At 33.8% G+C, this 16,555-nt stretch overlaps 1 protein-coding gene across 12 annotated transcripts in view; it reads right to left on the reverse strand.

The window, feature by feature from the left end:
- Positions 1 to 1,657: 1,657 nt before the first annotated feature.
- The window catches only part of BIRC6 (baculoviral IAP repeat containing 6), a 148,626-nt gene continuing 133,728 nt past the window's right edge, over positions 1,658 to 16,555 (reverse strand). For all 12 annotated transcript variants that reach the window (XM_014059024.2, XM_014059009.2, XM_087717964.1 and 9 more), the window contains 8 exons: positions 12,887 to 13,032; positions 11,851 to 11,961; positions 10,213 to 10,430; positions 9,517 to 9,678; positions 8,994 to 9,071; positions 8,176 to 8,364; positions 4,149 to 4,283; positions 1,658 to 2,352 (listed from right to left, as the gene is read on the reverse strand). In XM_014059024.2, coding sequence (XP_013914499.1) covers positions 2,173 to 2,352; positions 4,149 to 4,283; positions 8,176 to 8,364; positions 8,994 to 9,071; positions 9,517 to 9,678; positions 10,213 to 10,430; positions 11,851 to 11,961; positions 12,887 to 13,032 — 1,219 coding nt within the window. In that variant the 3' untranslated portion in view covers positions 1,658 to 2,172. The remainder of the gene's footprint in view (positions 2,353 to 4,148; positions 4,284 to 8,175; positions 8,365 to 8,993; positions 9,072 to 9,516; positions 9,679 to 10,212; positions 10,431 to 11,850; positions 11,962 to 12,886; positions 13,033 to 16,555) is intronic.

A 16,555-nucleotide genomic window follows, 5' to 3' on the forward strand; every position in this document is an offset into this window, starting at 1 on the left:
CCCCATCTCCTGTGCTGGAAGCCATAGTTAGATGCCAAGAAGAAAACAGCCACCCTCAAGATAATTGCTGATAAAAGGGCCCTGTTACCAACCGTTGGCTTCAAAATGCCCTTTGCACCAAAATAAAGTGCCTCATACTTTCTGCTGGCTTAAAATGGTGTCCGCTGCAGTTTCTGAGGGAACCAGTCAGTGATCCTTCTAAGCACTGCACTGTGCTTCTGACAGAGGTTGCAGAGTTTCCACCCGGGCAATTGCCAGCAGTCTGAATTGAAATAGAAGGATCGGAGCCGTTCTGCTGCCTAATAGGAGCCTCCAACGTTTTAAAATGGCTTTCCCAGCCGCGTGGCTGGCTCCGCAGCATGGGGCAAAGCCCCTTGTTGAATTTGAGCACTCCCTCTGCCTGCAAAGTCTTAAGGATGGCAGAGGGTGAATTATTAAATTTTTAGCAATAGCCAATTAGTAATTAAGAACAAATTAGTCAGAGAAAATCAACTAAAGCTGGGGAGGAGCAGCACGGGGGATGGTTTTATAAACTGTAGACTCAGCTCTATTGGTTACTGGATGGAGTTAAACCTATCTAACTGCTGTCTCCACCAATCGTGAAGAAATGTGACAATCATGTTACCAGAGTAAAGGCAGGAAATGTTGCCCTGTGTTCAAATAATGTTATGTGGCTAACAATGGCTAACATGACATTAGGACAAAATTCATTCTGAGTAAGGGCAAGCACCAAAATTTTGATGAAGAATTCACTTTTCAGGCAATATATAAAGTTTCACTATTCATTTATAGTGCTCTCTTTCCACAAATGAAAGTAAGAAGTTAGTATCTAATGCTAAGAACAAACATTGTAGAAAAGCTATTGATTGTGGTGTGTTTATGTGTGACTGCATTTATGATGGTGTGAAACCAAGACTGTTGCTATTATTACATCTCCTTTGTTGCAATCACAGCTTGGTTTTAAAGCTTTGAAAAATGTTTTCATCTCTGCCATAGGACACATCAACAGGAGGTGCATCTGAAATACATCTTATTTTGGGAAGATGGGAAGATGGGGATAGTATTAATAAATAAAACATTGCCAACAAGTATTTGTAAATCTGTTTCTACTTGCAAATATAACTCTCCTTCTATATTGTCAAATGTTACACATATTGAAGCTAGTAATCTATTAGCTTTGTACCATCTGATTACAAAAATACTCTCACCATATTGAAATTAATATTTGGAAAATAGATGACAGGACAGCGCAATCATCTAACCCAGGGCAATTTGTAAACCTCTCAAATGAAATATTTGAGAAAATATTTCTAAATATTCAACAAGTATTTTTTGCTTAATTTGAAATCATAATCCCGTTTTTAAAAATACCTTTTAATAATGGGCAAGAAATCTTCAAAATTCTTCTCTTCTATTGTGAGAAATATTTTGTCTGTTTGAGTAAATATCACTGAGTTATTAATAAAAATTTAAAAAAGATTAATTCAGTAGTCCACATTTTGGCTGAGGTAAAACCATGTGCATTTATTTCAACTGCATTTTAGAATTAGTTAAGCATAAAATTAAATATGTTGACTGTAATAAATTCAGTCATACAAGTGCAAGTCTCCAACTATAATGTATTCATGGCAAGATTATTAAAAAAGGTACCAGTAAATCATAAGACGGAGCATGTCCATTTGATCTTTATTGAAGTATACAGAAGGTTCTCTTTAGAAATCAAATATGAGAATGGAGATATGGCCAAACGTAAAATCTATCAAATTCAGTGAAAACTGTCTGACTTTAAATAGTAGCTGTAAGAATGACCAATATATATTCTGTTACAACTGCCCTCACTCTACAAGTAAAAAAAAAATAATAAACATTCAGTAAACATTCTTTCCTAAGGTAGCTTCCCTTATATAACAGTGATTTATCCATTCTTGTATACATAACTTTTAAACATACCAATCAGTGGTTCTCACAATTGGAAAATAAAAGCACAAAAAAGTTTACACTCTTGTACAGGTAAATAAAAGATCATCTTGAATTAAACTGTATATCCTGAAGGGCATATTAGAGTTTCAATTTCTTTACCTATTACATAATTAGCTTCTTAGATACAAATATTGACATATTTGGCTTGTGCTTCAAAGCCTTGTGTGTCTATCAAGTCCATGTCAACATAGCTCATAATTTGAAGTCACTTGGGAGGTCTTTACTGCTGCTTGGTTTGACTTGCTCGTGCAAGAGAGTGTCCTCAATACTAGTCATGGCACTGCATCTCTCGTCAGGATCATCCACATCTGGATCCAAGCCTTCAGGGCAGGGGAGTTTCTGAAGCTCTTCCCTCAGCTGAGCTGTGTGACGCTGTACACAGAAACATAGATAGGAAAGGTTCTCTTTCACAGCAGTTTGAGTTTGAGTCCCCATTACAATAAAACCATTATACACTTCATATGGTGACAATAGCCAAGGTTTATACTGTTGATAAAATAAAATAAAAATCTGGGGAGTAGTAGCTGCCCTACATATGTCAGAAAAAAAATTCCACACAGAAAGGCCCAACACATGGATTAAATTCTTATAAGGTGATCATGGATCTGAAGAGGGCAGTGGTGCTTAGCTAATGCATTCACTAGTGGGCTTCTGCAACTATCTACTTGGAAAACACTAATAAAAAAGGACCTAACTCCAGGATGGGCCTTGCAAAGCTGGAAATGCCTGTGTGACACTGAAATGAAAATAGAAAGCAGGAATTAAAAAAAAAGTAATCACTTGTTGGAAATGGGATACAGAAACAAAAGCTCAAGATCAAAGGGATATTTGGATGAAGAATTACTGTACTTCGTTCTTGAAAAGTGAAGGCAGGTTCTCTTATCCAGCAAGCCAAAATTACTCCTATTAAAAATACCATTTTCCATAAAAGGAAGTGATCATTATTTTAAAATGCTTCAACATTAATGTGGGGAGAACTAGGAAAATTCCAAATAGGGTCTGGAGTAGCAGTGGGCAAATCAAATTAAATGTTTTTCAATAGGCTAGGAAGGAGGAAGGCTGGAAAGTAAAGGAAGAAATGAAGGTTGGTCTTTGTGGAGGAAAAGTGAAACTTCAAAGATTTTGCCCAATATGCTGTAGTTTCACTAATCCTTGAAGAATGAAGGCTAAATCTAGAAAGGTGACTGAACAAGGAGGAACAGATTGCATCTTAAAACCCCTTACGAGCAGAATGGACAGTGAATAAATTAAAATATATTCACACTGAATAAAATAGAACAAGATGGAAAGAATAAAGAATTCAGAAGAACCAACAAGGTCTAAGAATTAATATAAAATCACTGTTGTGCAAACATATATTGAAGGAATTCAATTACAACTGTGCCTAGGCATATTTCTCTCCCCCAAGAAATTATGTTAGCTCCAGCAAATTCTGAATGAACTCCAGGCAGACATATTACCCATGTCTGTAAATCACAACAATCACAAAGAAGAATTTTATTGATCTGATAAATTCATTTTTAGTTTATTTCATGTGTTATATTTCAGCAGTTGTGATAAGCAAAAGAATTGTGCAGTTTAGAATTAAATATTTATATTTTAGACAGCTTGCAGAATATTACACATCTGCAAATGCCCTATACCTTTTGGGTACAAGTAAGCAAAGTTGGATTCATTAACCCTAAAAATTACATCTTGAACTGTATGATGATGATTCAGGAACACAGGCATTTCACTTGATTTTTGTTACCTCCAGCTAAGTATGTGAAATGACATTGAAAATCATTGGGTTTTAAGTGACGTTCAATTTCAAATAAAACATATCTTCCTATTGATCTTCAGCATTATTAATCACTATTGGGAGAGAGGACAAGGCAACATGGAGCTGCTTTAAGACTATAATAGCCAATTCATAAAGATAAATGACAGGAACAACTTGAACAGAGAAGGGTCTGGTTTAGAGAAGGAATGTGCAATTTAACTGATATTTTACAATGTTTTCCAATGCAAAAGAAAGAAGAAAAAAGACAATGAAAACAATTCAATCTGACAACAGTTTTAGTATGCACAAGGTGTAATTTTTAAGGAACTTCCTACTTTAATATTTTCACTCACTCACTCACTTTTGGTGAAGATAGCCATGAATGCATATGATTTTAGCTTCTTACCTTTAGAGCTGCAGCGTGATGAGACATAGTTCTGCCTACCCGTTTATCGCTGCTGTACTGCTGTATATCTGCTATCCACTCCTCACACTGAGCCATTATCTCTATCCTCTTCAAGTAGAAGTGTTTATGTATAACCTATGAAAAAAAAGAATAGGAGCGGAAATAAGAATTAGCTATTAATTTACACTTTCACAATGCTTCTGATGTTCATGAACATGGAAGGAACTATTTCATTTTCTAAGTTCATCAGGCAAATGTAGTAGGAAAAGATATGGCTGCTTTAAAGCACCGCCGATAGACTCTGTTTGGTATGAGAAATGTTTTTTGATATAAACAACTATCTAAATAGGAAATTAGTTAATAGCTCTGTAACAATCTTGAGAATTGAATTAAATAATTAAAGTGATTTATCTAATTGGTTTGAATAATTTCATTAATCAAAAAAATTCTTATATAAACTTATAGTAAGTCTTATCTTATGAGATAAGAACAAATGCTATTGTTTTCAGTTATGAAAATATAATTTTGTACACTATTCACATTTGTTTTGTTTAGCAATTTTCAAAAGGTGTGAGTTTACCATATATGAACCGGAGTATCTCAGAATATTGTTTATTTACCAATTTGACCTATATGACTTTCAATATCTGAGTATCTCTGAGATCAATGGATGCTGGTGCAAATTTATTCTCACGAGGGGTGGAGGGAGAACAACTGTGTGGCTGGATCTTTTATTTTTTGGGGTCAACAAAAATCAGTTTGGTCTAGTGGTTAAGACCTAGAAAGCAAGAGACCGTGAGTTCAAGTCCTTCCTTAATCATGAAAGTCACGTGGGTGATCTTGGGCCGGTCACTTTTTTTTAACCTGACTCACTTCACAGGATTACTGCAGTGGGGAAAGTAGGAGGAGGAAGGTGTGTTATATATGGTTGTCGCCTTGAGTTACTTGCAAAAATAATAAAGATGGGATATAAATAAATAATTAAAAACTCCATAATGAGTAGACTTCCTTGTGCTCAAACTCCTGTTCTTAGATACATTTTCTGTATTTTAATCTGATGTTAAAGTTTTATTATATTAAACAATTGTTAAATGGATTTTAATATGTTGAATCATGAGCTTTTCCCCCCAGTTTACCAGCCATTCAACTGAGAGGATTTTAAAGAACTGAAAGGAAAGGAGTTCTTTATTGAATTCCATGCAATAAATTAAATTTAGTGCTTATCAAATTAATTTTTTTAAATTTTATTTTTTTTAAAATTAAAATTAATTTAATCTTAACATTTAACTAGGAGCGTGAAGTAAACTCAGACACTTATTCTAAATGTAATATATAAAATCTTGATAATCAATTACATGAAAAAACCTTGTATTTATAAACTGTATCTTATGCTTCTATTCTGATTTATCATGATAGCTCCTGGTGCCTCAGAATTAAGATAGAAATGCAATGATCGATATGAAATTATCTTTCTATTATTATTCAATTGTTTTTACTTTTGTTAGTGTTTTATTTGGTTTTAATTCTATGTTATTCACCCAAAGTCCCAATCTGATAGTTGGTTGGTCATACAATATAAAATAATTAAATAAATAAGTAAAGAAAGAAATCCAAATATAACTCCTACTGGCTTTAATTACAGTTAAAGTTATTCATGGTGTAAAAATAACCTCTCTGAATATTATTTACGATTGGTTAAGATTACAAAAAAATATAAGAAAATTTGCTATGAAAATGGGAAGGTTTTGGAACATGTAGTTTTGCGGTACAATTGTCAAGCCTTAAATACAATTGAAGGAATGTGGGTACTCTATGCACTGATCTATTTATGTTTCTATTAAGTTAATTTAATGCTACTATTGGGCAAATTTCATTCCAAGGGACCAAAACCCATTAGGATTTTGCAGTAAAATATGCAAATAGATATATCTATTAACTGCACACAATACTTTAGAAAATTTTGCAAAAAATACTTGGCAACAGTACCTACTATATATACTATGTCAGAAACAAAAATCACAAGGACTAATATATTACAATAGTGGGGGGAATATGACCAAGAGAGAGCCACATATATAATCTTAAAACAAGGCCAGGGCTATGCATGATTTATTTTGGCTCCAAATGGACGCTTGCAAGGTCACTTCGAAGTTTGGCAGTAAGTAAAGAAATGTAGAGATAATGAGAGGAGAACAGGAGCCAACTATGTATTTCATTAGAATTGTCTTAAACATTTCATAGCCTTAAAAAGTGGAAGTTAGTGGTCTGGCTTGTTTTCATTATATTTTAAGTATCAAAGCCCTTTTCTGTGAAATGTTCAGTTCACCATTGTTTTAATTATAAATCAGTAATTCAGTTTCTACTGTTAACTTCTACAATTGCAAATGCTTTAGGAATGCTACTCCCAACTAAGCAAGTATAGTGCAGAGGAAACTTCATGGAAGTGAAGGATTTAATTCTTACTTTGTTTAGCAAAAACATATTTGGTCACCTAATCTCAAAAAACAACATATTCCTATTGCTTTCTTTCTGAAAAGTTGGCAGAAAGGTTTGGTGGTTCGAATCCCTAGTGCTGCACAACGGAGTGAGCTCCTGTTACATGTCCTAGCTTCTGCTAACCTAGCAGTTCGAAAGCATGTAAAAATGCAAGTAGGAAAATAGGAAACACCTTTGGTGGTTCCGCACGCCTTCGGTGTTTAGTCATGCCAGCCACATGACCACAGAAACGTCTTTGGACAGTGTTGGCTCTTAGGCTTTGAAACGGAGTTGAGCACCGCCCCCTAGTGTCGGGAATGACTAACACATATGTGTGAGTGGAACTTTTACCTTTAACTATTGCTTTCTTTGAATGTATTATTTCTTTAGGATGTCCTCTAAACTCATATGCATAATTTGATATGGGATACCGAGCAATCAAATAAAATGAAAAAAATAGTGTTGTTAATTTAAAATATGTTTCTCCATAAGATGATTAAAAAAAAATGTTACATTTGCAGGAAGAAATATTATATCTGTGATTCAATTTTTCAAATGTACATGTTTTTCAATTGTACAAATAAGGTCATTGCAGAAATGATATAAATTGCTGGCAATGATATAATTTATTTATTTAGATTTATACGTTGCCTGACTGCAAAATGACTCTGGTTAGCTCACAATATAAAAACAAGCAACAAGATAAAAAATAAAAATACGTAATACATATAAGAAAACAAAACTGAATCCATCCAAAGAATACACCATACATTACACAAACACATACACACAAACACACGTGCACGTGCACACACACACACACAAACCTAATTGCCATCCATCCAAAGAATATAGTATATATACAAATATCTACAAGCTGAGGATTCCACATCTATCCATCCCCAAGCCCTGGGAGAATAGCTAAGTCTTTAAACAGATCTTTACGAATAATTGGCATCCCCACAATTAGTATATTCACTTTATGTATTAGAAATTTGCAGAACTATTTTTAGTACTAAGTACTTTTCTTTGTGAGCAATTACTCTTGTAGAGAAAATGAAAGAGCTGTGTATTACTATGAAAAATAAAGTTTTAGTAAATTCACACATCAATATACAGGTAATTCTCAATGTAAAGAGCATTCAAAATTATTATGGTTCTGTGCAAAGGGACTTACAAACCTGCCTGAAACACCCCAGAGACACAGCAGCAACCCCACCCCCTCCATCCTGCCTCAATGCGTCCTTGCAGGTTTTGGGTCTACTTCTTGTCCTGTTAGGTTCCCTTAGGTTTTGGGCCTATTCCCTACCCTGCTGACTGAATGAATACTACTTCTTGAGGAACAACAAGAAAAGTATGACTGGTAGGCTTAGCAAAGGCATTTAGTTGAGTAGTGTGTGAGAAATAGAACAATGACATCTTAATCTATATACCTTATCTCCATGATAAACACATATTTTAGGTCATATCCTTAGCTAGGTTACATTATGGGGCAATAGAAGACCATTAGATTTACAACCGTTAGATTGCCTAGAAAACCACAAACACAAACCTCTTTAAAACATGGGGAAGGATTTCTGATTTGTTCAAGCATTGCCCATTTAACTGTTGCTTGCCGTATATTTCCATCATATTCTCTGGAACTCTGTGTGCCACTTGGAGTTCCTCTAGATCTTTCGTAGCCTGGTTCATTGAAATAGGGCTCCGCAACTAAAATGAGCGATTGCACAGAGACCAGTACCTAAAGAAAGAAAAAGAAAGGTTTTATGTAGGCCAACAGTTATTAATGAAAACATAAAAACAATTGAAACTTTCCCCTTTGCAGGAATCGATTCATGTTAACAAAATGATACTCTGTTCAGTTTAAGTGCTTGTATATAACATCTTAAAAAGTGATAGTGTGCCTTTAAAAATGTTTTTAAAAGGCTCACAAAACAGTTGATTCTGTTCACTTTGCTTGTGTTTTTGCCACTTTTTTCTTGTCAATATAGATCCATTTCCATTTTATTTCTTAACATAAAACAATTACATGATTAAATATTTTGTGGTACAATTCAATAAAAGTTTTCTTGTTCATCCATATAGTCTTCCATATGCTGTTTGACAACCTACTGCAAACCATGGCTAAATATGTTTATGGTGGACATGAGTAACATAAATTTTGTAATAAAGCACTTATATTTAACCATCTTAATGCAAATACTCTGCTTACCAGCTTGATTTCAAGGCATCTGGGGCTAGATGCAATGATGGAAAAATGAAAATATTCATGCAGTGATGTACTTGCTTTCTGACACTAGGTGCTAATGTTGTAGGGTTTGTATTGCAACATCATGACTTATATGCACTAATGAAGAAAAAGTTACATACTTGTAAAAAGCTTGATGTCTGGGGATTCCACTTCTCTTCTGGTCTTCCATGCCAGGTATTGAGTATACTTAAACAAACCTGAAAATAAAGATTTTGAACCATTTAGGACTCCAATCCTATAGGATTCATAAATGCTACCTGTCCAAAGCTGATGAGTGTTGTATAATTTAAGAAATGTGTCTTCCTATCTTCAAGGGGTGACTGGTATATTATAAAACCCATCATCATGATCTTTGACTGAAAATAAATTCTGATCTTGTACACTGAATTCAGAAATACAGTCAATATACAGAAGCTGGTTTCTACTTATTAGTTGATCTGAATATATAAATATACATATAATCTTAATAGTATTTTATGGGGCTTTGCCAGGAAACAGTATTTTATTTTACACAAAGCAAATTGTGATATTAGTATATTTTCACCCTTCTAAATTAAAACTGTAGATCCCAACTTCACCAAGGATGACCAGAAGATCTGCTGTCATCACACTGGTCTGCAATGAGTTTGACCAACCATTTACCTTGCCATCATTGTATAGGTTTGGATTGAATCTCACGCTGTGTCCGCCAGTTGTTTCCAGATTGACAAGTGGAGGTGAATTAGGATAGTCTTGTGGAAAATACACATCAAATTCAAAACAGCCATTTGCATAAGGTGTGTCTGCTGGGCCAGTTATCAAAACCTTTTGAAAAAGTTAAATTAAATTATCCTTAAGAATCAAAGGAAACTAGATCACAATACAAATTGCCACGGAAATTACAACTGGTTAATTAGCTAATTTACTATTTCAAGCAATAGTCTTTGACTAAATTTACCTTTACTCTTACACCTGAATGGCTCTTTGGCTTCTTTCTCCCAAATAGATGGGCAAAACCTCTTTTACCTGCAGCTAATGATATTCCCTAGAGTTTTCACTTATCACTGTTTTTTTTATTTCAATGACTTGTCTCTCCTGTTTCCTTTTTACTTTTCTGTCATCTTTCCATTCATAAAACTAAAATAAATTTAGGAGACAGCGTCTGGCAAACCTGTTCTCACAAGAACTTAAAAACTAGACTTGAAAAGTGAACTGAACTATCAAATTCTATCAGGTGGGAAAGAGATGTATAGAAGTAGTGGCCTAATTTGCCCCTTGCCACTTCCCAGGTCCAATGAATTCCACAAAATAAGTAACAATATTATTTAACTAGCATAATGGATATACGTCTGGCTTTACCTTCATGATATCTAGTCTCTCCTCATCACAGCGGACAAAAACACTGGATGATGAAGAAAGTGGCAGTGATGTAGAAAGTGTTACAGCTTCTTGAGCAAGACGTCGGGCTCTAGCAGCACTGTTTGCATCAGTGGCATTTTTCACCTGAGACATGTAGTGGTAATTTACTTTAAACACAAGTTTCCCATCATCATCTTCAGAAACCATCTCAAAAGTATCTAAAAAAAAAGCGTTACATTCTTACTTAGGAGAGCAAAACTGTATTTTAACTGGATAAAATAATTAAATTTAATAAAAACAAATCAGTAAATAAAAATATTTTCACAAAACAGTTCTAAAAGATTAAAATGTCAGTCCAAATTCCTCGAGTTCACATCTACACTACCTCTGCATATTGTGTAATCTAAAACTGTGAAGTTATTCTACCTATATATTCTTCCAGAACACAACAGTAGTGATACAATAACATTAATTATAGGAGAAGGTGAGTAAATTATCACGTTAAGTTTAAGAACACGGATAGCTCTCCTGGTTTAGGGCAAGACACACCTTAGTCCAGAACTTTTCTCACAGTGGCCAATCTGATGCCTATTGGTGCTCATAAGCAGGAAATAAAGACATACTCCTCTCTTGTAAGTATTAACTGTGCTAGTTTTTCCTTAACAAATTCTCCCTGTTCCCTCCAAAGTAGAACGAAACAAGTGTCCAACATTGATTATTTGCCATCAATTCCCTCTGTGTGTGTGTTTCTGTGTGTCTGTGTGTCACACAAACACACTTTATATGGCTGCCCATCCTACATATTTGACTTTGGGCAGCTAACTTGGAGGAAAAACAAATTATGTGTCCAGTCCTAATCGGACTGAGTCTAAAGCTGGGAGAGTCACCAGCGGTACCAGTGATGTCACCAACTGTAGACTCAGTCCTATTGGTCACTGGACAGAGACAACCCATCCTGGCTGCTGTCTCCACCGTCCGGAGAAGGGACTAACACCCATTCTCTTTCTCTCTCTGTGTCTGTGTGTGTGTCACACAAACATGCTTTATATGGTTGCCCATCCTATATACATGACTCTGGGCAGCTAACAATTAAAAAATAGAAACAAAGTAAAACAAAACCAGTAATCAAAATAATAAATAATGCAAAAAGCATAAAATAGCAATAGTTTTCCTCAAACTATGATACTGTTTTCTGCCTCACTAACATTTATTCTTGGAAATGTCTCCCAAAATATATGTTATTTTTCTTGCTTATTTCAAATTTATTTGTCAAAGTTGCATTTCCCTTGACAGTTTTGCTAGCGCTCCTGGTTTTCTCGCACTCCATTACAAGTACTAAATTTGTACTAAATTTCAGGTAACTATATCCAGAATTTTGGCAAAAAAATAAAAATAAATGGCAAATTTTAACTTATATGCATCTTTGGGGGTAGGAGTTTTGGATGGTTGTATCTAACACATTCTGAAAGGACTACAAAGGAGTAGTAAAAATATCACTTTTCTCAATCTTTCATATAGGTACACCATTAAAAATGTGTTTCAAATTAAACCACAAAACAACAAAAGCTACAAAGATGCCTTTAGGATTTTTAAAATGTTATAATATAGATTATAGCATTTAGTAAGTAATATACTTACCAAACTGGAGTTTTTTCATTACAGCTACATATTTCTCTTCAAGAGATCTTAAAATTGACAATGGCTTGGGTTTCATTGCGGCTTTTTTAGAGGATTCAGCCAATTTTCTCTCTGTTGTAATGGTTACAACAAAACATATAACAATAAAGTACTGTTAAAGTTATCAATAGTATTTATTTACTGCAAAATTCAGAAGACACTATGCTGATGGTCCTAAAGTCAAACATAATGGTATTTCTTTGGTTCCAACTTTGTGCTTGGTCCTATTCTATCTCTGTCACAGGAATTTCTAAGGAGAAGCAAAAGCACCATGAATAAAAGCTTCAGTAGTTTTGTATTAATAGCATAGTCTTCTTTGATGGATATTGTAGTCTCTAGCAAAGTAGTCTAGATGGAAGAAAGAAGTATGTGTATAAAGTGAGTGGCTCAGCCTGGGGGTGGAGTCAAAAGGAATCAGCCTAGAGCACAGGTGTCAAACTCGTGGCGTCATGTGACGTATCACAATGTTTTCCCTTTTGCAGAGCTGGTGTGGGCATGGCCTGCGTGTTACACATCCAGTCCATGGGCCGCCAGTTTGACACCCCTGGCCTAGAGTCTTTACATTGCCACAAATGGACACCAAACAGACCTTTCTTAATTCCCATCTTTCTTGAATTCCCTTGACCCTCATCTAGCACCACAATAATGCTAATGGAATCCTAGAATCCTGTGCACAAGCAATAAATCAGTTTAACTGGAACTTCATGTGTGACCTTGATCTTCCGCACCTGAGACATGTATGCAAAATAACTTGGGATAAAGTTTCATTTTTCTATGTCTCAGGAAGAATGAAAAAGTTCTTGCCCAGGTATAATTTATACATTAGTTAACATTTGATAATTAAAAAAAACATTTTAAAATGATTGCATTTTATTTTTTATCTACTTGTCCATAGTTTTTTTTAAGGTTTTCCATTTCTGAACTCATTATTACCTCAATCTTGTGGAGAATTTGTATACTGCTAAAAGATAAAATGCAAAAATTCATGCTCATTTACCTTGATTAGCTTGACGCAAACTTGTTGTTGCAGCGTAAACAATTTCAGCAGTCCTTTGAATATCTGGCACCAAAAGAGTCAGCCCCTCGGGTTCCTGATCTGAAGTCTCTGACTTTACTCCAGGTTTTGACTTGTCTTTTTTTGATCTACAGAATAGGTCAAAATTGGACAAGAAAACCTTTAATAGAAGTGAAAATATTTACAAAACATGCCTTAAATATAATGCCTTGAAAGGTTAACCAGGTGTGTGCCTTTCAAATGAGGAAACCATAAAATAAAAATAAAATTTAATATGTATAATTTAAACCACATTTTTCTTGAAATCGATAAACAGGACATTTCTAACAAAAAAACATTGAAGCAATAAAACTACCATATTTTTCAGAGTATAAGATGCAGCGGAGTATAAAATGTACCAAGAGGCAAATTAAAAAAAAAAAGGTTTTGCATTCTGCAAACATCCCCAAAATGGCCCATTTTTTGCAAAAACGTGCCTGTTTCCCCCCCCCCCCAAAAGGGCATGAATAGCCCTTAGGAGGCTTGTAGAATGTTCCTGGAGGGGTGGGGTCAAAAACGAGCAAAAAATGGCCCATTTTTTGTCAAAAAAAAAAAGGCATTAAGAAGCTTATAGAGTGCTCCTGGAGGCTGGGGGGGGGGGAATTGTCCTCCCTAGCCCCCAGAAGCTCTCTGAAAGTCTCCTACAAGCTATGCACGACCATTTTAGTGAAAGGGCGGGGTTTCAGGAGGCAAAAAAAATGCTGTATTCAATGTGTAAGATGCACCCAGATTTTCAGCCTCTTTTTTGAGGAAAAAAGGTACGTCTTATACTCTGAAAAATATGGTACATCTTTTGCAAGGCTTATGAGGCTATGTGAAAATTGTCCCTAGTTTTCCATATGTGCATGCATTGCACACTTCTGCTCGAACTGCTAATGAAACAAAATAGTTTGTCTGCCTATGTATACACTAACACATCTGGGAACAGATTTCAAAGCAGTAATTTAAGTATTCAAAGAACAAAGTTGTTTAAAATCTTCAAATATAGGTACTAAATTTTTTGCTAAGCAGCTCTTTCTAAAACTTTGTATAGCCCCAACAAATGAAGATTGTGAGTGTGTGTGTACAAATTTTCTTTCCTTTTTTCTGTCCAAATTTTCTTTCCTTCTTTTTTTCTATCAAGACAATGCTGATAAATAAAAGCTTCTTTAAATTCTAGCAAACTAAGTGTTTAAAATCTATTTCAGAAACTAGAATAATTAATATGCTGAATAAGCTACGTTTCAAAACATGTGTATGGAATATTAGTGTAAATAACAGCATTTAAATTTTATTCTGAGTACCTTGTATCTGATTAATTTGACTACTTTTCTTCATTTATTTTTATGTTTAATTCAACCAATTTTGTTGTATTTAAATACAATGACAATAAAGATTATACTTATACTTGTCATTTAACTCAATAAAACTAATAGGGTGTGACTTTCCTTCTTGTTTTTACTGCTTTTATTTATCAGATTTTAATTTGCCTTTCATCTACAATATAACAAATAATATTTTGTTCAACATAAAATCTTTTTCTGGTAAAACTATTTATTATCTGGAGTCAGGAGAAATACGAATGATAATTTGATCTGATTTTCTTAATCTGGATTTTGGATATTTGTTTATTCTGAATGCTTGCTTTAACATATAAATTTATTTTGTTCTTCTCGCTCTGATATATTTTTGTCTGCCCCTTTTTCTAGTTATTTTATAATTCATGGGACAAGCAAACATATTTCCTTTTAATATTATTAATTTCTATTTTTATTGTCTGATTATAATTTGCATTTTATTTGTATTATATTATCTCGGCTCTTACTAATTTTTTAAAAGACATTCTTTCTCCTGACCCAGATTTTTGCATACTTTTCATTCTAAAACTTAATTCAAGCTGCTCTTCTATGATACTCTATATACCTATTTGTTCTTCTGTTGGCAATAATGTTTTTCTTCATTATCATCATTATTTTCAAATTCAGTAGAGTCAATGCAATAACTTTTCTGTTTTTAATATATTCTGTTTTAATAGATTCTACTCAAATTATTGCTATAATAATTTTTCATAATATTTTCCCAATGTTTTCTGTTTGTATTTTGTTCTATTCTCAATGAAAAAGATTCTGACTACTTTTTCATTTTTTTTCCTACTGTATTTTTGGGGAATTTATTTTATTTCTTTAGTTCTCTTATTAAAGATACTTTCCCATTTCTTTTCTTTAATGTTGGGGTTCCAACATTTAAGATGCTCTTTGGAAAGGTTTGACTCATTATTGACTTATTTATTTCTGAAGAACAATGACAAGATGTCACACGTATCCTATGTCTACATGAATTCCATTATGAAAGAAAAAGAGGTTAGGAATGTATCAACATGAATTTGAATTTATTTGGGTCTTATTCTTTTTACCCAAATTTAATAATTAAGGTATAATTTTCAGCTGTAAAACATGAAGTAAATTTCAGTTGAAATTTCTATAGTTTATTTGCATATTCAATATTCAATAAACATATATTAGCACAGTAAGAAACTGTCTGGGCGTACAAGAATCAACAACTTCATTCTTTTTTCAATGCTGAAAACTTTGAACATAATTTAAATCCAGCCATTGGAGAAATATTCAAAACTCACCACAGGATTCCTATTTACACCAGGTTTTGATTGTTTTAGAATCAACTTAGTGGTTTTTTTTAAAAAAAAATCTAGATGGAGGTTTTTTTTTCTCCAATTCTTTTATGTTTTTTAAAAAATTAAAAATTAGGTGTAGCTTGATAAATATTGTAATACAATTGAACCACCAACTATGAAGATAATATTTAATGTTCAGCATGATCCCAAGACATCAGCTCTTAGATTAGAGCAAGATGGATTTGCTTAAGAAAGTGTAGACAGTTGTTATTGTTATCGTCCCTATGAAGTACAGTCCTATTATTTAAAATATTAAATTTGGTTTCATAATTTTTCTCTTGACTTCTATCAATTCAGTTGTTTTGGAATTCAGATCAATTCTAAATTTTGGTGTGGTCATCTCAATTTATTAAATACTATTGTTTTAATGTATCCAAAATTTCTAGTATCTGTTAATTACAAAAAGAAATTTCCTGGAGTTATGCAGGGAACTTCTTAAATGTTCAGTTTTGTTTACTGATGCCTCTTTTTTGTGTGTTTGTCACATCTAATATTGGAGAAATGTGCAAGGTACAGATCTCGGCCCATTACTATATATTATGCTGGATTATATCTTGCTTTGTACATAACATTAACTTTGTTTTCCATACCTAACAAATTCCATGACTCAAATATTGAGGGGAAATTTATGTTTTGGAACAATGCCAAATTTCTTGTCATTTTTTCCTAATGTTTCCTTATATTTCACTGCATTGATCCCTTGCATTCTTGGTTTTAACAAAGCTCTAGGTGGAGAGCTCTTCTAAAATTGGAAATGTTTTTTATGAGAGATTCCTACTTTTAAACAAAAGTGATGGCTGGAAGGAGAAAAGTCTCAACTGCTTGAGATTTATTACATGAGGCAATGTTCTTCCCAGATTCTTTTCTAATGGGAAATAGGGGTTTGTAGCAGGAGTCATGAAAACCAAATTTGATGGGCCAAATTTGTTTTAAAATAAGAA

This window comes from Thamnophis sirtalis, unplaced genomic scaffold (genome assembly GCF_051295495.1).
Source record: "Thamnophis sirtalis isolate CommonGarterSnake01/CBP01778 unplaced genomic scaffold, rThaSir2_p1.2 scaffold_6, whole genome shotgun sequence".
NCBI lineage: Eukaryota > Metazoa > Chordata > Lepidosauria > Squamata > Natricidae > Thamnophis > Thamnophis sirtalis.